The sequence below is a fragment of the Crocodylus porosus genome, unplaced genomic scaffold, assembly GCF_001723895.1.
Source record: "Crocodylus porosus isolate Cpor-Errol unplaced genomic scaffold, CroPor_comp1, whole genome shotgun sequence".
NCBI classification, from domain to species: domain Eukaryota; kingdom Metazoa; phylum Chordata; order Crocodylia; family Crocodylidae; genus Crocodylus; species Crocodylus porosus.
In genome coordinates, this window is record NW_017728912.1 from 6,237,904 (window position 1) to 6,261,172 (window position 23,269).

General features: G+C 39.4%; 1 protein-coding gene across 2 annotated transcripts; it reads right to left on the reverse strand.

Annotated features, from left to right (window-relative positions):
• Window positions 1-1,371: 1,371 nt before the first annotated feature.
• PLK4 (polo like kinase 4) lies at window positions 1,372-23,195 on the reverse strand. Of its 2 annotated transcripts, XM_019533995.1 has the most exons (16): window positions 23,091-23,195; window positions 22,921-23,016; window positions 21,291-21,386; window positions 21,085-21,199; window positions 16,584-17,580; window positions 15,137-15,237; window positions 13,229-13,602; window positions 12,233-12,337; window positions 11,665-11,767; window positions 9,112-9,261; window positions 7,995-8,125; window positions 7,085-7,176; window positions 6,434-6,569; window positions 4,240-4,377; window positions 3,144-3,250; window positions 1,372-2,518 (listed from the first exon to the last, which is right to left on the reverse strand). In XM_019533995.1, exons 1-16 carry the CDS (start codon window positions 23,154-23,156, stop codon window positions 2,419-2,421), a joined length of 2,907 nt encoding a protein of 968 aa, XP_019389540.1. In that variant the 5' UTR covers window positions 23,157-23,195; the 3' UTR covers window positions 1,372-2,418. The 2 variants fall into 2 exon arrangements, with proteins under 2 accessions (XP_019389540.1, XP_019389541.1); XM_019533996.1 differs by lacking the exon at window positions 3,144-3,250.
• Between the last annotated feature and the right edge of the window lie 74 nt (window positions 23,196-23,269).

Below are 23,269 nucleotides of genomic sequence, written 5' to 3' on the forward strand. Positions count from 1 at the left end.
ACCAGGCTGCAGCTTGTCCCAAGCACAGCCCTGGCCTAACCCTCAAGGGGAAGAGGCCACAGTGAACAGCCTGACTTTGCCCTGCACACAAATCCAGGGGAGCACATGCCCCCCATGCTTCCCCACAGAGGCATGCACAATGGTGGAAGCCACCTATCCCCTGCACAACCACCCCAGCCCCTCACCCTGGGGGGCCTCGATCTGTACCCCCTGCCAGACTTACTGGCTGAACACTGCTTTCCAAGCTGCCACGCTGCATATCCAATCAGTATTGGCCAATATGGTTGGTTAATCATCACATATTGTTATGGGCTAAAAAAAAATCTTTATCAGTGCAACCCTAGCAGTAATTACACTGGCCTGGCAGATTATTTAAGCTCAGTGAATCTTCATTTTTTGAGACCAAATGAATTAGATATACATTTAGCACACTCAGGTCAGTTAGTTTCCTCTCTTTTGTTCTACCCCGCAAACTGCCAGGGCCTAATACAGTACAAAGCAGGAATGAGTAGGATTACTTAAGCACATTAAGCCAGTGAACTTGACTACCTTGTATAGAAGTTGCAAAAAAAAAAAAAAAAAAAATCAACAACTTGATCCTTCCTTTCTTTTATATTGTTCCAAGCTGTTTAAAATCAACACATTTCTAAAGTAGCAGCAGCAACTCATCTTTTAAGCTCAAGGCATTATTTGAAAGAAGTGTTACCTTAAAAGTTCGTGTGTCATATTTTCTCAGCAGTAAGTTTAAATACATAAGGTGTTGTATATAGCCTTTTAGTTTTAAGCACTTTTGACTATTACAATAGAGGAGCACGTTCCTTAGCTTGTTTGTAAACATTCCTTTTTCTGAGGAAGTCCGTTAGAATTCTGATAAAACACTCAAAACTTAAGACAAAAATGGACATACAGGGCTAATCAAACTCAAGGTTTTTCAAACTGGGTGGATGGACAGCTTTGAAAGCAACTTACCAAGTATCTAAAAGTACTATGTGAGGTGATAGGTTTATTTCCCCAATAATAAGCAAGCTTTAAGCCAACATAATGGGTGAAACTCAGGAGTGATCTATACTTCAAAGAAGTGTAAACTTTTCAAAGTATAAATTATACCAGTCTTGTAATCCTTGTTTCAACCTTCCATCATGCAGTAGTGTAACTTAAGGTAATAAGCTGCTGTATAACTTTTTTTTTTTTGCAAGTGCAATAATTCATTGGGGCTTAATTCAAAATTAAGGCAGTATTTTCATAAATATCATTAAAAACAGGAGTATTACAACCAAGTTTATTCCATACACTGCTACAAAAAAGTAGCCTTGATATATCATTACTTGATAACTCCTTACAAAACTCTTTTCTTCAAAAGAATCAAGGGAAGGCAATTACCACTGCATTTATTTTTATTATAAAACGCTTGTGCAGGGAAATTAGAAACTGCTGCTACAAAAATAAAACATAAAAAAGCAAATATAAAAATATACACTTTTTTACATACATGGTGCATAAGCAACATAAAAATACAAGTTATTTACAGGTAGAAACAGTTCAACAGCACAAATGCATTTTCTTTGATTGTCAATACTGACTGAGCAATGGGAAAAAAAACTATATACAGTTGATTTCATTTCAAATTGATTATTGAACAATGAATGTTGGATAGTCTATGCACAGAATTTACTGTATTTACTCAATTAGAAGAGAAGGATTTTTTCCCCCTATTAACATGGGTGGAAAAAGCCCCTCATCTTACAACTGAGCATAAGGAAGTAGGGAGGGGCAGACAGCTGTTGGGGTTGGAGCCAGAACTACAGTTGCTACCTGCTTTTCCCCATCTGCATGCCCTGTCACTCCTCTCCCAGTCCCCATCCCCGTTTCTCCCTCTCCCCTCCCCTGCAATACTGCTTCCTTGACTCCACACTTGGCTTCATGCTGGCAGTCTCCATCCCTGCTGCAGCTAAGGACTTGGGCTGGAATAGCAGTGCTGGCGCCGCATCACTGCAACAGGGACCAGAGCCTACCAGTGCAGAGCAGGGGTAAGGGTCAATGAACAATATTTGACTGGTCAAGTGACTGGCTTGTCAGCCCTATTTCATACATGGAAAATTATAATAAGTTTTAAACTTTTTGTGTGTAGAATCTAATTATTAGGGGCTCACCTTACATGCAAGACCTTGTGTTCAAGTAAATCTGGTATTATATGGACAAATCTCTGATCTTTATCTGCCAAAAGTACTACATACTTCTACAATGTTTTGCAGTTGATCAGATTGGTGCGCTAACACTTTCCTCTTCCATTTGTACCAGATCTTCTTCTAAATGGAATTTCTGAATGTTAAGTTTCTGGTAAGCAGAGTAATTAAGTCACTTTTAATGCTAGCAAAACATTTATTAAGCCTTTATGCCCAAAGAGCTGCTTTGCTTTAGTCAGTGGGGGCCAGCTGGATTGGTAAACATCACAAGAATGGAAGACAGACAGTGCAGCTTCTCTTTGATGTATTCAGGTAATTTCTCATTTTCTCCATACCTGAGGGAAGAAGGAAGTTACACAAGTAAAAAAAACAAAAACAAACCATGAATGCTATGCCCTGAGATGCTTAGAATGAGTTTATCATTTCAGTATATGGATAGTGGCAATACAAAGTATAAAGCATTTTCAAACTTGGGTGCTAAAGGTAGGCTGAAATCAGGTTACTGCTTAAATTACAGTTGAGCATTGTTCTTCAAATAAATACTAAAGATATTTCAACTGTTCTGGATTAGAGTTTTATAAGCAAGTTGTTACAAAAAAACCATTTAAATGAGAGGTCACTCTCCAAACTTCGATCACCTTCTCCTGAAGAGACAGTTTTTATTAAAGCTTCTTTTAGTCAATTTTTCCAAAGAACCAATAGCCTGATTAGTTAAATGTAGTTCAGTATAATGCAAAAACCCCCAAACATATGAATAGCTTCTAATTGCAATAATCATGTATCCATCTTTAAAATTAATCCCTACTTGACAAAGTCAAAACTTTAGTCACTAATGCAAAAAAACCCAATCATTGTGTAGCTGAAAGGACGAAATTAGAAACTAACTATGAAGCTAAATATAAGGTAAGAAGCCTTCTCAAGTAGAAATAAAATCCATATACTTATAACAGTAATACTCACCTAGTTGTCTGACCATTTGGAGATGTGTAAGTGATAGAAGAGACTCCTGCTTGTGCTACCAACTGGGATCCGTCATTGAATTGAACCCATACTGCTCCGCTAGTCAACTAACAAGAAAGATTTTATCATGGCATAAAGACTTTCAAGAAGGTAGGACTGTACACCTACATTTTCTTTTTTCAATGTACTAAGGGTTACAATTTTTAAAAATGCATAAGTGATTAGGAGTGCTAATCTAGATACAAGAAGTCTATAAGTTGGTACTACAGTCCCAATTTCTCTTTAATACTTTTCAACAGGAGTTACACGTGAATATTTAAAAACAAAAAACAAACTAGTCCTTTAGTCACTTCTGAAGCTACAGTTCCTAGCTACACTTTAGTACTGAACTGAAGTAGAAGCTGCACACAAATAACAGAAACTGTTTGATTGGCTCAGTATCTTAGTAGTTTAAAACCAGGAACATGCCATAAGTCTGTTATATCTGCACTGTAGAAAGCAATTTTTTAGACTTATAGTTTAAACAGTGTTTTTTTGCTTTTGCCACTACCACCCTGTATAAACTGTATCTAGCTTATCCAAAGACATGCACAGCCGTATGGTACAGGAAACGGTAAGAAAATTAAGTCCTTCTCTAAAACAGCATCTGGGTAATTACAAGTGTAAAACTGTTAAGTTTAACACTACCCATTTAAATCTTAAATTTTACAACTTTACAGTGAACATTGCCACCCCTATTAGAGGCTTTTTTCATCTATGCCCTAGATGTTCTAGTCTGTTCAATTGTCACATAGGTAGTACTAAGTTCAGCTCAACTACTTATTTTAAATTTGAATCAGGTCACCTCTTCTTCTTCTGTCAGAGTTAAGTTCCAGTTTTCTTTCATATCAGGCTTCCTCCATCACTTGTTGCCCTATACTGCACTTTCCAATGTACTGGTCTTCAAATATGTGCATCTAAAATGGTCATTTCAAAATACACTTATTCCCCAATTGCAAGTGAAGCCAAAATTAAATTTTACCCATTTAAAATGAACAGTAATAAAGTATCCAAGAAAATGTGTATTTATCTAGTTGGTTAGTGATTCACCACTCACCTGAGAAGCCCAACCAACATTTTTCACAAAAACAGACTTCACTAGTTGGGCTGAATTTGAATTGCACTCCTTTTGGTTGGAGGAGCAGGTAGTTTCAGCAACAGCAGTTGTTAATGCAGAGCCTTCATAAGATAACATCTAGAAAGAGAAACACAAGTACATGACATTACTGTCCTTAATAGAAATCAGATGGTTTGTGGTTATTTACTGTCTTTAGCAATAAAAGTATTTGGTTGGTTCTAACTTGAAGTTTGTGGTCCTTTATTCCTAGTTAAAATGAGATTGGGAGTCATAGGAGACCATTTGACACTTAATTGTTCTACAAGATTCATGGTTTAAAAACAGATAAGTTGTACATGAAATCTTTTCCCCCATCTCTTTCCACACCAGAACAAGCTGGCAAGATAATTTTCTTCAGCTTCTGTTTGAGAGTTCCAGTCTCTCAAATCACAAATACTTTCCTTCCTACTTCTATTTGTGTTCCCTCATCCAGAATCTCCTACTACAGCAGAGGGGTGGGGCCACATTCAGGCAGTAGTGTGGATCTACTGGGAGCAGCGTAGATCGAGGGACATGCAGCTGCACAAAGCTGTGTTTCTGCAGCACAGAGCAGAGAGCACATGGTGATGAGGAGCTCTGGTCAGTCAGCAGCCCTTAACTGCATTCAGTTCTAGCTTTGTCCTACCACATGTTCTTGCCTCCTCAAAGACATGCCCCTGGCACTGCTGGCTGGCCACCAGGCAGCAGCATAGGGGCCATGCTACAATGTAAAGCCAAGGGGCAGCGCACTTCTAGCAGCCCCCTGGACTACCAATGACTGGGATGCGATGATTCCATAGGCCAGACCCAGCTCATGGGCTACCCCTGCCCTACTATTACAGCTTAATTGTAGAATCTTTGAACAGGCTTCAGACCACATTACTTGTAAGTATGCTACTCTTATTCTTTTTTTGAGACAAAGTAATTTTTTTTAAACTATTATTTTTAATTGCTAGCAGATAAGGCATGGAAATGCTTGATTTGGCTTGTAATACTTTTGGAGTTGTGTCTCTAGAGATGCTGCAAATTCTCAAGTAAGTTACAAAATTGCTGAGGGACACAATCCCTCCATATACGGAGAATCACCTGTATACTGGCATAATGCTATCTATTTACAAGACCAAGGAACACAGGCATATTTGATGGCTCCTATTCAAGCAGAAAGCAGTCCTAAGGAAATCTAAGGCAACCAGTCCAGCAAGTTTGCCTGTAGAAAGGTTTGGAGCAATGAGATTTCCCCAGAAGCAAAACAAAGATAGGCATTATCACTGGATCTATGTTTCAGGATAGACTCAAGAAGCTTGAGTAGAGGGGAAGAACAGGGGAACCCAGTTTAATTAACTGCAAGATGAGCCAAGGAAACTGGCTGTACTCCATGACTGAAGAAGTTATGTGCATGAGGAAGCAGATCCCGAACTCCTTAGAACACCAACGTAGCCTAAAGAATGCTCACTTAGGACCATGGTGTCCTATTTCTCTTAAGGGGTAACAGGATAGAGTGTCTGCCCAAAAACTCTGCCTGGGAAATCAAATAACCATACTAGAGCTTTTATGAGTCAACACTTAAGAGGATACAGGCATAATGCTCACACTGGAACACAGCCTCCTGGTGAGTGTCTAGCTGAAGGGGCTATACTGTAGAACAGCGACTAATATTTATTGGGCCTTATGACAAGTTAGAGTTCTATAATATTTACATAACCAACAAAGCTTTATCTAAAATGTATATTTTGAAAAGCTTCTGATGTTACTATTCCAGAACCATATCAGTTAATAAATTGCTAAATTACATAATCCCCAAACATCAGAAACCACAGGCAACACTTCCGGTGGAATTGCTTAAAAGTTGTTAACATAATGGGAAATTCTTAGTACAAGTTCTGAAACCGTGTCTTAAGCTAATACTGCTGTCAGTATGGCAGGACATAAACTCTTAATCTTCAACTAATTTAAGAGTCTGAAAAGTGTGTAAAATTTAAGATTCTTTTGTTAATTGTCTCAAAGAACATTTCAACCTAAATGAACTGGGAATGAAAACTAGCTAACAGAGTGTAAATCTGTAACTGTTTAGCTTAGCACCTATTTGGATATAATCTGTATTATTTTAATTCTTACTAAGCAGCCATCACCAAATCTTATACACATGTATACTTACAGAAGGACTGATGGTAGGAACTTGACTAGGAGAACTGACAGCTCTATTTCTTTCCAATGAGGTAGCTTTTCCTGTGCTATCTGCATCTACTGAAGGCAGCATCAGGGTCTTTGGAGATTCAGTGTGTCCTGGTTTTCTGGAAATAGATTAGGAAGTCAGAATAAAAGCATCTGTGTATCCTAATTATATGAAGTAGGGAGGGTTGAGCCAGAAGTACTAAACTTCTCTTCACAGTTGATATCCACTGGGCATGTTTACACATGCATTAATACGCTTTTCCTAATGCACATTAAATTTGGTACCTCCAATGTGAGGTACTAAATGCGCCTTAGGCTGCCATAATGTGCAATAGCACAAGCGCGTACTTTTTAGGTAACACATTGTGCAACAGCACAGTTTTTTTTATGTGCCACTTTAATGTGCAGTAAAATAGGCCACTGGACAGTGAGGCATACGTATATATGCTCCCACTGTGTTTGTAAACACACACACACCAAGCACCTGAGTTAAAAAACTATGCGCTTTGACTGTCCTTTTGACCTTGACTCTAAAGAAGTTAACTAAACAAGTCAGTCCAAATATTTTGTACCAGTACATTTAAATGAACATATTGACTCAGGTATTTAAATTTACTATAAACAACACTTTTACCTTCCAACAATTATTGGGAAAAAGGGAACATTTTCATTCCTTTTCTCTTCTTCCAAAACAGCAGCTTCCAGTGCAAGACAAATGCGGTGTCCCTTATTTAAAAATAGAAGGTTGCTTCAGTTATATTCAGGGAAAAAAAAGTACTTCAAAGTACTCCACTTGAAATGCCCCGCTCTTCTCTAACCCAAAGAGATGATAAGCCATGCAGATTAACTAAACAATGCTGTCATTAACATGGTATTAGCAGCCCCAAAAGCAGTTGCATGACTGCTATTAGAAGCTTTAAGAGTGAAGGAAACTACCTTCACTACCAAAACTAGCTGGCTCCCAAGAGATTCAAGGTTGTATTGAAATTAATCTGCTATACCAGGGGGGCTGGCAATTATTTTGGGTGGAGGGCCGCTTAATGAGTTTTGGTGAGTTAGAGGGCTGTAAAGGTAGCCCCATCCCTTGACAGCCCTGCCCCTAGGTCGCCATCTTGGGGCTGGAAGTCCCACCCTCTAACCCCTGACCTTTGCCACTGGAAGTCCCTCCCCGTGCCCGCAGAAGTACTCCTTTTGAGAAGGGGGGTTTGTCATCTTGGAACAAGAAAACAAACATGGGGTAAAACAGCCCCTCCCCCTTGCCACTTCCTGTGCTTCCTCACATAGCCCCCACAAAGCCTGCACTGGGCTGCCCTGCATCTACCCTGCATCACCACCACCTCTAGGCTGCCCTGCAGGGCAGCAGTAGCAGTACAGAGCAGATTCAGGGCATCTTGGAACAGTGCAGGCTCTGGGAGGCTATACCAGGAAGCGCCAGCAGCAGCAAAAAGAAGAATACAATGCCAAGAATCTTTGTGAGAAAGTATACAAGTTCTGAGCAGGGCACTGTGTATGTGTCTGTGTAGTGTTTGCACAAGAATTATTACCTCATTTGCATGATCCATATATATTTGCATTTCATTCTTCAAAACACTTTCATTTTCTTCTTTTAAAGTGTAAGATTTCCCAGATTTTTCTATCACTCGAGTTATACCTGCTGTCTTATGTATTTTTGCCCCTGTAAAAGAAAAAAAAAAGCTAGTCACAATAGCCATAATAACCAAGTCAGCATATTACGGCATCTATGTTCAGTTATTCCTTAAAATATTCTATTATCTTAGCAGATTTCCAAGGCAAGACATTAAATAATGAAGTCAGGTATTAGCAAATGTTCTCTAATTACAACCAAATTACTGAAACAGTTGAGGAATGTATTTATTATTTGCCATACACAGTAATTTGAAAGGTGTTGCTTGAAGTATGGCCAAAAGGACAGGCACTTCTCAGCAACATTACCAAAAAAACCCTGATTGATGAGTGACCTATTTGGCTACTTACATCATCTTTAAGAAAGAAAGAGTTCTTTCAAAACATAGGCAGGAGTTCAGGTTTCACAATATTTGAAAAATGGACCCCTGTGCCCATTTATGACAGAAAAGAATGAGGCTCAAAATCCTTAGCAAGCCTAGTGTTACTATAGTGGTATCGGAGCGTGGTTGGTTATCTGAAGCAATCTAGCTGTATAATCACGGAGCAAATCGTGGATGTGGGATGTGATTACTCTAATGACAACAGTCCAGACAGACCCTTGACTCCCTTGCTTGAATCTTCTAAGAACACTAGAATTTTAGATAACGAGGGTGGAATTAAGAGCAAAGGCACTATACACCTACCTAAAGTGTGGAATCACAGGCATTCATAAAAGAAGGTCCACAACTTAGAGAAAAAAGGGGTTAACATTTTGCCTTGTAGCATCCACTTAAACACACTCATAATATTTGCAAAGAGCTAATGTACCTATTGACACTATTTAAATAGCTTGTGCACAATCTAGTATAAAGGCTAATGGACAAAAATGCTAGAACATATAGTAAACACTTCTCTTTGGCAAAATTATTTTAAAAAGCACAAAGTGTTTGATTCACTAGTGTTTCTGCAAAACCTTGTTAAAGAGGCTTAACTTTGGTAGAACGTAAGAGATACTACACCTTATTGACTACATACCATCATAAAAACAAACTTCAACATCTGCAGTCGGGAAATTCTCCATCAACATGCACTTCGCATATCTTGTATAGAAGGTAACTTTAGGTGTTTTTGATCTCACCAGATGAACAAATTTAGCTGCATACTGGTACTTTTTCCAGTACTTTTCTGAGAGAGAATTTTTAGTATGAATCCATTAGAAAGTCACCCAATCATTAACTCCATTACAGTTTGCAATGCCTGGCTACCACTAACTGAAAATAAGACGAGGACTTCTTAAAAAAAAAAAATCTTTGATTATTTCATACAGTTACTTAAAAAGTGTGTTTACCCATAATGCTTCTGAAGAGTCATTCCAACCATTAGATATTTATACCTAGGAATGGAAATTTTATCTTATGATGTACCATATTTTCTTGCATATAGTCCACAGGCTATATAAGTTTTTACAAACATGAGAGATGGGTGCGGGCTATACAGTCTTTAGAATAGTCTTTAATGAAAATTAGATTTAGGCGTGAAAAACCTGCCTTGCCGAGGTGGGCGCAGGGGCTGTGCAGCTGCAGGCGCTGCGTGCCGGGAGAACCCGGGCAAAGGACTTGTTGGGGGGAGCCCCGAGACAGGGGTCGAGGCATGGAGCAGACCCAGCCCCACCACCGCCCGTGCTGTGCTCACCTGCCCCAGCTGCGTGCTGATGTCATAGCAGCAGCAAGCCCCAACAGATTGGCTTGAGCGCAGCTGGAGGTGGCGGGTGGCAGGTGGGGCTGCCTCCCCCTCCCTCCCCGCAGCTCCTCATCCCTCCCCTCCCCTGCAGCAATTACCACCACTTTTTAACTGGCTCCAGCAGCCATGCCCAGCAGAGCCTGCGCTGCCTCCCTCCTGCCAGATGTGGGAGCCCTGCACCCAACTGTGTTCCTCCATAACTGTGCAGCAGGGCCCAGTGGGGGCCACCCGGCACCCGAGCTCCGAGGGGCGGCTGCAGGCGGGCGGTGAGAGTCCGGTCCCCACACGCTGGCAGCTAGTGCCCGTGGCCAGGGCCAGCACCTCACACTTAGGCTTAAAAATCGCACCCAGCACTGATACTATCACATGCGGGAAATACACAGGTGCGGTCTATACACACACTATTTTCCAAAAATACAATTTTCCGCGGGTTATAGATTGGTGCAGATATATCAATGTGTGGGCTATATGCAAGAAAATACAGTAGTTCAGTATTGACTAATTCAACCCACATGAAATGCATTACAGGAAAATGCTGCACATATGTTAATAAGTTCTTAGATTGTAGAGCTGGAAGGGACCACAATGGATCATAGTGTCCGACCCCCTGCCCCAAGCAGGAAAGAGGACTGAGGTCATATGACCCCAGCCCCGTGATTATCAAGCCTCCTCCTGAAGACCTCCAAGTTAGGTGATAGTACCACCTCTCTTGGAAGCCCATTCCAGATTCTGGCCACCCTTACTGTAAAAAATGTCTTCCTAATGTCTAACCTAAATCTACTCTCCACTAGTTTGCACCCATTATTCCTAGTTACTCCAAGGGGCAGTCTGGTAAATAATGCATCTCCAATTCCCTGTTGTCCTCCCTTGATAAGGTTATCGGTGGCTACAAAGTCTCCCCTCAGACATCTCTTGTGAAGGCTGAAGAGATCCAGATCTCTCAACCTCCCCTCGCAGGGTCTTGCGCAGAGGCCACGAATCATGCGAGTGGACCTCCTCTGAACCCTCTCCAGATTCTGTGTCCCTTTTGAAGTGCAGTGCCCAAAACTGGACACAGTACTCCAACTGTGGCCTGACCAATCCTGCATAGAGGAGGAGCATCACCTCCCTTGAACTGTTGGTCATGCATCTCCTACTACACAAAATACGATCGACCTTGCTGATGGCCTTGTTACGCTGCCACCTCACGTTCATCTTGAGCTTCAATTTGTTCAACTTTTTAATTAGGAATCAATACACACATCTTTTATATAAAATATTCTTCCAGCTGAATTTAGAAAGTCAGTGAACGACCTACAATTAAAATAATAAGAGGAATGCTGTACTAATAAGCACCTTTAAAGGAAACTGTACAAGCTACTTAGTGTGTGTGTGAACAAAAGTGTGCAAGCAAGATGTATATAAAAATAAGTTCTGTAAGAGATATTTAAGGTTTTATATTTAAAAATTAGAATTACCATGAAGTCCCAGTTGCCAGTTTTAAAGAAAAAACTCTTGCCACACCAGTTTAAGTAACCTTAACACTGAACACTAAGAATAATTATTAAAAAAAAAAAAAAACCCACACACACACCCCAAAAACGCTTATCCCTTTTTCCAACATTGTAGAAGCAGAATATGTAATTTCTTGTAAGGACATCATTAAACTGAGAAGATCAGTCTCTCATCTCACTTTTATGATTCCTATTAAGTTTCAAAGGTGAAAGCTTTAAATGCAGCCACAGTTTCAGTTGCAGCTAGTAAGACTAGCTAATACAGCCAATATTAATTCTGACACTTATTGTAAACAAAGCTTACTATAAACTACTTTTACCTCCCCAATTTCTTGCAAAAGAAGGTTCACATTACCTGGCAAGTTGTCAAAACTGTACATACAGATGTCTTCAGGTAGAGAAGGTGGTCTGTCATCAAGAAGGAAACCTCTTCCTTCATTTGGATGATATACTGCAATCTGCCAAAACAACCCAAACACTTAATATCATTAGGCAATATACTAAAATACTCCTTACCTGAAAGCTACAAATGTTTCTTTCATAATCTAAGACATAAGATCATTTATTATATTGCTGTCTATGCAATTATTTTACTTCAGTGTGTTTCAATTGAAAGCCAAGCCCATTTTAGCACAAAAACAAAAAGGAGGGATCCGTATTCTTTAAAATCAAGTGGTCTTCTACCCTCAAGATGCAAGGCTTTACTGCTAGAGAAAAAAAAGTTCTGCAGACTTCTCGGTCATCTTTTGGTACAAACCACTAAATAAAAAATAAATTGTTCAGAACAAACTGATGTTTAACGCACTTTAAAATGAGCTTAAAGAAATAAAGATAGTTGTTTTGCTTTTGACATACCGAACAAACAAATATTCACTTGACATAATAAAAGGAAATATGACTATTTAAGTTAAATTACTACTTACCACACTTCCATCACAAGATATTTTGAGAACTTCTTTTACAAACTCCTGAGAATGGTGTTCTTTTATAAACTCCATACACACTTCTCCTGTATCTAAAATACTCACCTAAGGAAAAAACAAAAAAACACAAAATTGGAAAAAAATAATTATTTCTTGACAGAACAGGTCTACACCGAACTTCCACAACACTTCAGAAAAACGTTTGCTTCTCTCATGTTCACTACAAATCTATTATAAAAATGAACAACAGCATGACAGATTAAGCTGTTGCTTAACGATTCCAATGCTTCTGCAGCATGAACAAAGACTTATACCCAGTTATGTGGTTTCCCAAAGTAACGAATCAGAATCCAGGAGGTACGTCAGCCCTAACACATTTTCAGATACTAGGAAAAAGGAGGAGAAAGTGAATTGGAAGCCAGAAAGATAAAAACTGGAAACTACAAAGATGCACTGTTTGATATAAGACCAACCAAAAAAAGCCACCAAACACTAGGGAAAGAACTGATACATTCATAAGGGGAAAGAGAATTATTTTCTTAACTTCCAGTTGCAGATAGCTCAAGTTAAAACATTTGTTATGCACTGCAAACACGTACAAGCTACATATATTTAAATCTGATACAATTAAAGACTGACATGCATTAATATTAAATGGAGATGTATTGAAGTTCAGGAGTCCTTGTTCAAAGACAGAGAAAATAGATCCGTTACATATTTCCAACTTAAAATGGTTCTAGTTATCATAATATAATTAAAAAACCCATCCTTTCCACATGTGGAAAAAAAATGACTAGTAAGAGAATTCTATCCATTACGACTTAGACTTAGCATTCTAAGGAAATTGTTATAATTTCTAGACGTATGCAATAGATATGTATATCTTTTCCTGTTTTGCTAAGGTATTTTCTTAATAAAAAAATTCGTGCATTTCCACTGTAATTAAATTTTAAAGATAGGAGTGTTTAAACATTAAGGGAAATAAGTGACACATACCACTGCATTTTTTGTTTTTTGTCTGATTGGTTTTAATCTGTGAGCACTGAGAGGAGAGACAATACTTCGCAGTGAAGACTTCTGATGTCCTAATGGCTCTTTGCCCCAGGCTTTTTTTTGCTCTGAAGTTGGATGGAGAACAAATGTGGATGCTGGTTGAGCTTTGCTCTGCTTAAATGCAAGTCCAAAAGCATATTTCTTTGAGCTGAATTGATTTATAGGACATGCACTGTCAAGGGAGACATCAAGATTCTTTTTATCTTTTATATCGTTCCACAGGTCTCTTGACATTTCCTGTTGTACATCTAGATGGTCACATAAATGGAGGTTTTGGATGCCAAGACTGACAGAATCTGCAGGCTGTCTTAAATGAGCTAAAAACAAATCAACATACAGTGTTTTTAAATGAAATACTGGTCAGTTTCACTTTAGTAACAATGGAGCAAACTTTATATATAATCTACCTCCATAATGCATTCTTTTTAAGAAGAAATTTAATTTTATCTGGTTAAACGTATAGTATTTGAACAGGCTACAGCTCTAATTTAGAAAGTCTACAATATTCTACTTTTTAATACATAGTATCTTAGTAAGATGCAAGTTGCAAGTAAAATTATTCACATTTAGCATTGCAGTTATGCTGTTTTTCCACCTTAACTTGATGAAACAGATTGTTTTTAAATCTGACCTAACTGCTACTCTAGTTTTGATATTGAATCCAGCACCTCAAACCCCCAGCCAAGTCAGAACAATTAACTACACCCCTTCTGCTGTAATACAAAAGCAATACAGGGTTGAAAACAGAACAAGTGCAGAAAAAAGCTGGTCTTCATTAAAAATACTGCAGTTCCAAGCATACATCATATGGTTAGAATTCCCCAGGGTTAGAAGGGATGGACTCTGGTACTATCAGAATAAAGTAAAATTGGAGTGGGTTTTATGTTATTTAAAACCCCTGATTAAATTACACCTTTATTATGTACAGTCTGTGTACATGATATAATACAATGCATGGCAAAGAACTCCTCCTTCCCTTCTGTCTCTCTTGGTTTTTTGGGGTTTTTTTGTTTTTTTATCTCCACCCTTTCTTCTGCAGCCCTAGTCATCATCTGTTTCTCTCATGTCATATGCTCATAAATAAATGGGACTCTTAAGAAATAAGAGCTGGCAGCATTCTTTGACTAATCCTCAGAACAGTCACATTAGGGTAAAAAGAATATATTTAAAAAAAATGTTAAGTCTCCCACTTTCAAGTAGGATACAGGTTTTTAGGAGCTTGGGTCAGTTAGAAGGTTTGTAACTTTCATTTGTCAGTCAGAGCCATTTATAAAGTCTACAGAACTATTCTATTTCTGGACAGCACTGAACATGGAAAGAATAAAAAAAAAAAAATGTATTTTTTCCTGTAAGCTTAACTAATAATTCTTGCCGAAGAGAAACTGGGAACCTGAATGACAGGAAAAAAGACCGTTTCAGAATGCTGAAAAAACTTACTATAAAACTCCAGTTACTCCACTGTAGGTAGTTATTCTTAAACAGTATGTTATTGTTAATTTGCAATTAGTAAATCTGTACAGAGCAGAATTCCTTTGTGTGCCCCCCCCACCCCTCCATATTATTTGACATATCCATTTTTTAAAATTTCCTCTCACACTTTTCCTCCAGGAAGAAGAATTTGGTCGCAACATAGCTGCTAGACAACATCCTCTCTCTTTCATTTATACTAACATTATATTTCACTGTCCTGGATTATTTAACCATACTTAATTATATCTTTTCATCATGTGAGTAAATAAGTTAATTTATAAAGTAGAGATGAGCTGTTAACATGTCTTAATAACAGTATTTCTTTGGCTTGGGCAAGGCCCATGGTGGATTACATAAAGAAGACATTCAACAAGTGCATACCATTTGTTTGCATGCCTCCAAGCCATTGCCGCATTGTTTCGGTCTGGGTCTTCTGTTCTAACAAACCAACACTGGACTTCATTGGACAGAGATAATTTGATCTAAATAAACAAACAATTCTGGTCTGTTATAGAAGCACTAATGTATATAAACACATTAAACCCAGATTAAAATAAGCATGTGCAAGAAGGCACTTAATAAATAGGATGCGGTTTTATTTTACAGAATGGCCACAGAATTTATAATCTGGTTTACTGTATGCACTCATGTATCCATATTCTTTCCGCTAAAGAGGTCATAAATTTTGGTATAGTTAAGGAAATCACGTGGAATTCAGAAACTTCAACAAGGGAGATTCTGGCTATTTTCATGGCAAGGTGCACTGATGACCACTATCTGAAGAATGTAATCTAAAAAGAAACTGTCTCCTACAATTATAAACCTAATTGATATACTGAAGTCTTAAAAAAAATTCAAGCCAGGTAGGACTCATACTATTCCAGACTGAAACTCTCTCACATAGATGAGAGAGGGCACTCACTGGTCATATTTCTGGACAGTTGTTGCCCTTTTTCCCATCAAAGTATTATGGCAAATGGCATAAGTCAGGCTCAAGTGACAGAGGGACTATGCCTGAATCAAAGTGACTTGTGACATGTTCACACAATAATATTATTGCCAGCAGTTGGCAATGGGAAAGGGTGGTGCAGGGAGCTGAGCAGCAGAATTAACCCCCTGGGAGCTAGCACTGCCAACAAAGTAGAACTAGCAGCTGCAGCAAGAAGCCCCACAACTGCCATCCAAAAGGTGGGTTGCTCAGACAACAAGAAACCTTTGGGCCAGATTTCTCACTTCTTGCCCTAGCTGCTTTAGGTATTATGGCCCATTGGCTTATTTGAGTTTGACACCCTTTGTATAAGACAATATTTAGTATTTATACATACATTTTTCAGAGCATTATATAAGCTAACTAGGGATGAATGTTTTCCCTCATTCCTGTTTTCTACAAAGTTCCAGAAGTGAAGATTCTCTGGCATGACCTTTTTGAAGAAACAAAAGCACTCATGCATCTGCTGAGTACTAGGGACAAATAGTTAGTAGAATACTACCCAGTATAATGGTAATTGATTTTGGACAAGGCTTTGCTCCCCTACCTGCCTGCTCCCCTCAACAAGCTACACAGATAGAGACCACACTTGGTATATAGGCCCTTCTTGCAGAGCTTCTAACGTTCAGGGCCTGCTCACCTGTTCCTCCCACTATGATGGCACCATGCTGCTGGCACCAGAACACACAGGAGGAATCTCTTGGAAGCTAGAAGAAAATGGATTTGCACTAGCAAGCTGATGCACTTATCTACTACAGCATATTTTACATTATAAAATTTTCAAGTTAATCGTTAAATGTATCTCAGGACCACTACCAATTTCAAGTTAGATATTCTTACTGTGTTTGGATGCCAGAACTACTAGAAGTCTTCTCCTTAAATATAGAAGGAATATCACCATAGCTGTTTGTAGAGGAATAGCTGTCTATATGTTCCATCATTGCTGCTCTGGGTTTTGAAAGCAGCTCCAAGGAATGGCACCTCTCAACACTATTTTGTACTCCTTGAGTCTGACTGGAAGATGTGCCAGACCTATCAGAAGAATGGGCCCTCCTGAGGTAACGTGAATGTGGCCTTTCTTCAGTAAGCTGCATTGTTCGTCCTCTACCAGTCACGCCAGTTTCTTTTCCCTGAATTCCCCAAATATTGCGAGAGCTACTAGCATCAGAGGAAGCATCACTAGAATTCTTATTTTTAGGAAATAAAGTAAGTTTATTTGGAAGTGGTTGTCCCACTAAGAACCTTTTCTTTTCCTTCATGTAACCACTTATACTGATGCTAGAAGAGCCAGTAAAAGCTGTAGAGATTGTAGCATTGCCACTGTCCATGGAATCTTCTACAGTTCCAGAATCTTTACTTCGTGCTGAGTTGCATCTGGACATAAAAGGATGATCCAGCACAGATGAAAGACTTAAACGATCTGCTGGGTTTTTGCGAAGTAACTTGCATATGAGATCTTGAGCTTCTCCTGACAAAAAGGCTGGCATTTCATAATCTGCTAATACTACTTTGTTCAGTGTATTCTTGACTGTGTCAGTGTCAAAAGGTGGCTTCCCAATCAGAAGAGTATAGAACATGCAGCCCAAAGACCACACGTCAGATTCAAGTCCATGCGCACTTCTTGTGGCTATCTCTGGAGAAATGTAATTAGGAGTTCCACACATTGTGTAATGCTTTTCATGTGGCATTTTCAGCTGTGTTGCTAGTCCGAAATCAGCTATTTTGATGTTCATGCTGCTAGTGAGTAAAAGATTAGAAAGGGTGAGGTCCCGATGTAGTATTCCATGAGAATGAAGATACAGCATCCCTGTGATAATCTGGTGCATGAACTGTCGAGCTGTTAAAATACAGGAAAAATAATAAGTTATTTAGTGCTATTAAACTTCAGGTTTGGCAACAATGACACTGTAAATAGCCTTGTATCTGCCCTACGCTGTTATGTACTACAAATTTTATTGTAATGACTTGACCATAAGGAAATATGCTAATGAGGTAGATTTTGTTGTTACTGTACTGTTCAACTTAATTACTAGTCTATGAAACCTAATTGCTCTCTTATTCATATCTTTGTTCATTTCTAGTATTTATGCACAGAGTAAAATATGAGTATAGTTTAAAAGTATTTTCACCTAACCCCACATGGATAGCACTCTTTAAAAATTTTCTTCTAATATTACCAGGAAGGTAATATTGTTTCCACAAGTCTGGTCTTTATGTATTTATTGCATGTTACATACAGTTTATAAATGCAGGGCAGTAGGTATTTGGACACACTGTAACATATCGCTAATACACTGGAAATGTGACAACTGTGATTATCTCCAGTAAGTCTTCTGTGCGGCCCACTTCAGGAGGGATGTGGACAATGTTGAGAGAGTCCAGAGAAGGGCCACCCGCATGATCCAGGGACAACAGGACAGACCCTGCAATGAGAGACGGCGGGACCTGAACCTGTTCAGCCTTCACAGGAGAAGGCTGAGGGGGGGGACCTGGTGACCATCTATAAACTCACTAGCAGGAACCAGACGGGTTTGGAAGAGAACTTGTTTCCCCTAGCGCCCCCTAGCATAAACAAGGAATAACGGCCATAAATTGTTGGAGAGTAGGTTTAGATTAGACATCCATAAGAACTACTTCACAGTTAGGGCAGCTAGGATCTGGAACCAACTTCCAAGGGAAGTGGTGCTGGCTCCTACCTTGGGGGTCTTTAAGAAGAGGCTTGATGCCTACCTGGCTGGAGTCATCTGAGCCCAGTTTTTCTCCTGCCCAGGCAGGGGGTCGGACCTGAAGATCTACAAGGTCTCTTCTGACCCTACTTCTATGATTCTACGATTCTAAGTCCCTTTTCCTGCCAGCTAATTCTAGCATAGTTAGAACAGCTTTGCTTTACAATTATATGTGCAATTACACATTGCAGGGAATACACAAGAGTTCAGACCTCATCCAAAATGAAGTAACATATCATAATAATATATTTTGGCTATGAGAACTGACACTTCCTTAGTGTGCAAGTGAGGCAAAGCACCAGAAAAGCATACAGAAGAAAGTGTTTCTAATTACTTCAGAATACAGCAAGACTGTGGTTTGTAGAAAGACTTATCTGGAGCAACCCAGGATTCTTCCCAAGTATGTGAAATACAACTTTACCATTAGACCACTTTTAAGTACAGTTAATCTGGCTATGTAAAACCACCATTTTATCCAAATCTAATCCTTTGTTATTTAGTGTCTAAGATGATTTTGTCTCATTAAAACTAAGCCAAAAACTAAAAACTTGCATTTTTTAATCATGTTTTTTGTTAAAATGCTTTGCTTAAAAAAAATAAACCTCTGTAAAGATAGTTTTAATTTATTTAAGATATGTTAAAGCTCAAAGACATCATCATGGAATAGGGATTATAACTTCTAATTACATACTATTCGAGACAATATATTCATGTAACCTTTTCAGAAAAGTTTTATAAATAGGTTACAACAGGCCAAGGACTATATTAGGGGCCCAATCTTATGGGGTTCCCAAAGGTTCCTCTACAGATTAGTAAAGATTAAAGAAAACTATTCTACCCAATGAAACTCAGTGCTCAATATAAAAGAACCCATTAAACATCTTTGTGATGCTTAATTTCAGTTCTCAATCTGTGGATTTGTGTCTCCACATAACATCCTTGTTAACAGCAGTATATGGAGATAACAGACTTGATCAGCCCTCTGGGCTCTCTGCAAGTTTATGTACATGAAGTCAAGCCCTTACCTCTCTCTAAAAGTGCAAAGTTTCAAGAAATTCGGTGAAGAGAGGATATCAAACAACAAGAATGCACTTTTTGTAGAAAACAATTAAATCGAGGCTTCCTGATGAGTGATTTCAATTGCGCTTTAAATCATGATTTAAATAGATTTGATTTAAATCAAATCTACCCTGAACTAAGCCTGACCAAACTTAATTCCAGCTGCCCTTGCAGTGCCAACACAATTAAGAAGAAATGGTGTCTATTTGCTTGTCTGTCAGAATAGCTGTTTAAAAGATTGAATGACTTGTGTTTTTGCAATTCTTCTAGACTGCAAGATAAAATACAATCCATTCCAAAGTTTAGAATGTTTAGTAACATCTTCTTTATATGGTACTGTACTCTTCTGTGCTCCTGAATCCCATCTTACAGTGAAAGTAAAGACAAATAGGTTGGAAAGCAGTGCCAGCCGCCACCCTTCAGGACTGCACAAGCCAGCCCAGTGACCAACTTCCTTGAATTTCAGTCCCATCCCCCAAATATGCTCTGTTTTCTTTTTCCTGATCTTATTTTAGGAAGAGCTGGAGAACAAAGACCATATAAAAACTAAGTTGTAGCTGGAAAAGCTATCACTCCATGGAACAAACTACTTTATAGCTGTGGACAGTAGTTCCTCAATTTTTTTTCCACTTTAATTAAAGCATGTTGTAATTTAATTTAATTCTGGAACTTAGATTGTACTATTCAAGTATTGTGGAATCTCAACCCTTTGAATTTTTAAGTGAAAGACAGGCAAAATTTGGCTGGAATGGTTTAGACAAGGATCTTTCCTTCCCTGTGTAGGGAAGTAACTGGGTGAACCCCTGAGCTATGCCAGCCCTATAACTCTCTTTCTAAGTAAGGATGATACAATGATTTAACAAGAACAATAAACTGGACTTAAGTGTTCCAGTACTTTAAAAAAATCCACACAACTAGAACATGAAGTGTCTAAAAAGAGATGCAATAAAACCAACAACGGTAGTTGCCAAGGCATAAACTTATTCAAACAAGCAATTCTGGGAATAACAACATGAAAACTCATATAAATGATTTTTAATTCAGTGTGCACAAATATAGTGGAGATGGCTTGCTTTGAACTTCCAGCCCTGGAAACCTGAAATTTGAATGGAGCTGGATTCTCTCTCAACACCAGTAGCAAGGATTTCTACTAGTAGCTAAAACATGGGCCTCAACAACAAAAACAGCCACCTTATTTTCACATCCACCTTAGAATTGAGGCTGTACCAGACAGACTAGAAATGAGGCAGTACAACTACACAGAGAGAGTACATTTATGGAGTGAGATGGTTCCAATTCAGTCACCAATTCACATTCCACCTTAACAAAAAAATAATGTAAAACCTGTAAGATCTACTTTGAAGATCTTATGTCAATTTTTATTTCAAGCATATATGCTTGTATAGTGAAGTATTTTAAAAACAAGCAGACATAATTACACAACACTGTCCAAAAGGAAATAAGCAGGAAAAAACCAAAAAAATACAAAGAAAACTTGCACCAAAATTAAATATGTACTCAATAAGCAAAATGCAACTACATAAAAACAAACCCACTTTCTTCTTCAGAGAAAGGTTTCTGTCTGTTCTTCAGATATCTGCTCATTTCTCCATTGTGACACATCTCTAGTATCAGGTACACATAGTTGCAGTCTTCAAAGTAATTATACAGCTAGAATATAAAAGCAGAGTAAAAAGGTAAAAGTATTTTGTAACATATACAGTACTCTACAGTCTTCCCTTCTCTTCAAGGCCCTTCTTACCTCAAGTACAGATGGATGTTTCAGTTGACAATGTATCTTCACTTCATTTTGAACTCTCTGTACCATTCCAACTTTGTGCATGGCTTTTTTGTCAATCTGAAAAGGGAAAGAATGTTTTATGATAGTGCTTTAGTGCTTCCACACAAATTAATGTAGTTTCCAGTAAACTTAAGATCATATTCTAGAACTGAACTAGCATTGTGAATGGTACCATTAGACACTATGCATCTATTGCAACATACTGACTTTTACAAGGTTTTTGTAAGTTTTCCCTATATTTTTAGCCTTCATAAAAGGCTAAAAAGAGTGAAGGACAATTCTACTTTGACTTGGCATAATGTTATAATTTAAGCTTTTAAAACTATAGCTCCTAGTAAACACTTTGGAATAATGTAACTTAAAAAAACAGTTATACAAGCAAATCAAGATGAACTAACAAAAAGATGAAAATATAGGTAAATATTTAGGCATGTTCAGTTGCATATTTATATAATTCTAAAAATCCTTGGAAAAAAAATAAAAAATTATGCAGAAAAACCTTGACAGGTTGCACATTTTCTGTTAGAGTTTTGGCATACAATACGCCAAAAAATAATATGAACAGGTAAAGCTTATTAAATAAAAACAAGTGTTTTTCCCCATAAAATAAAACCAGTCAACAAAGGACAAAAAAAAATAATCAGCAAGCAAGGAGGTTGTTCTCTGCACATGGATGGAATTTTTTTCAGCCCACCCTGAACTGAAGTCTTGATGTGCAAGCTGCTCTGCACAAGACCTTTCTGGTGTCAAACCAGAGTCAGGTCCTTCAAACGAGAACTCTTTGGGGCCAGTATTAAAAGTCTGCCCTTCAGCTGATGCAGGCTGTCTTTGCTTAAGAGGATTTAAATGAAAACTTGACAGCTTGCACCAGCTGTAGATCAAGCCCAGTTCCTCTGCACCCTTGCACCGTGCTCAGTAGGATGAAGACGCAGAGACTGGAACCCCTCAGTGTTTCCTCACAACTAAACTCTCCCTTACTTGGCGGTGCCTGGCTTCTTATGGGCAGACCTGAAGAACACATTGCACTGAAAAGCTGGTCTAACTCTATTTTAACCACCCAGGTGGTCCAGTAATACCACCCTAAGCAATCCTTGCCTCTCAAACCAAACCCCAACAGAAGGCATGAGTGGACCCCACTGCAAGGCAAGCAGAGGAAGGGGTGGTTTGGGGAGAGAGACACCACCAGTGCTTGGAGCTGTCCTTCCCACTTTTCCTCAGCATGACCCCATTTATGGCCTCATTTCCTCAGTATGGCCCCTCACTCCAAACTCACAGCCCCCAGCCCCATCTGCTGATGTTGTCACCCCATTTAGGGTCACGACCCACGGTTTGGGAACTGCTGGCTTCAAGTCACAGAGAAGCCTGGCTGGAGGGGACCCCCAGAGATTACCTAACTCCAACCCCCTCCCTGAGGCAGGATCATCCTTCTCTCCAAACTACCTCATACACTCATCACCAAAACCCCACACAAGACTGGACCCACACCGCGCAAACCAAACCCCTCACCTGCCGCAGCTCCACCCGTTTAGTTGGGAGGGACAGGCTGCAGCAGGAAGGGGCTCGGATGCCCTGGACCAGAAGCAGCACTTACCATCTTGATAGCCACCTCCAGGCCAGTTTTGCGGGACACGGCCCTGTAGACGCCAGCGAAGGAGCCCTTGCCCAGCAGGTTCCCCACCTGGAAGTCCTGGAGCACAGAAACACGCAGGTCAGGGAAGGATGGGGGACCAGGGGGCGGGAGGGGACCGGCTCTGGCCCTACCTGGATGGAGCTGTCCCCGGCCCGGCCACGGGCGCTGCCAGGGGTACTCCGCCGCCACCGGGACATCTTCCACGGAGCGCAGCGGCGCCGGCGCCGGCACCGGCCCGAGGGCATGCACCGCCCCCCAGGGGGACACAGCGGCCCCTGTTGCCATAGCAGCGCCCGCCCCACAGCCCGCC

Excerpts from the sequence above, each read along its gene's own strand:
- PLK4 (XM_019533995.1), bottom strand. The coding sequence starts at position 23,156 with ATGTCCCGGTGGCGGCGGAGTACCCCTGGCAGCGCCCGTGGCCGGGCC. Across the intron at positions 21,200-21,290 it reads AACATCCATCTGTACTTGAG|CTGTATAATTACTTTGAAGA; the intron begins GTAAGAAGGGCC and ends TTTATATTCTAG. Across the intron at positions 4,378-6,433 it reads TTCCTACCATCAGTCCTTCT|ATGTTATCTTATGAAGGCTC; the intron begins GTAAGTATACAT and ends TTCTCTTTCTAG.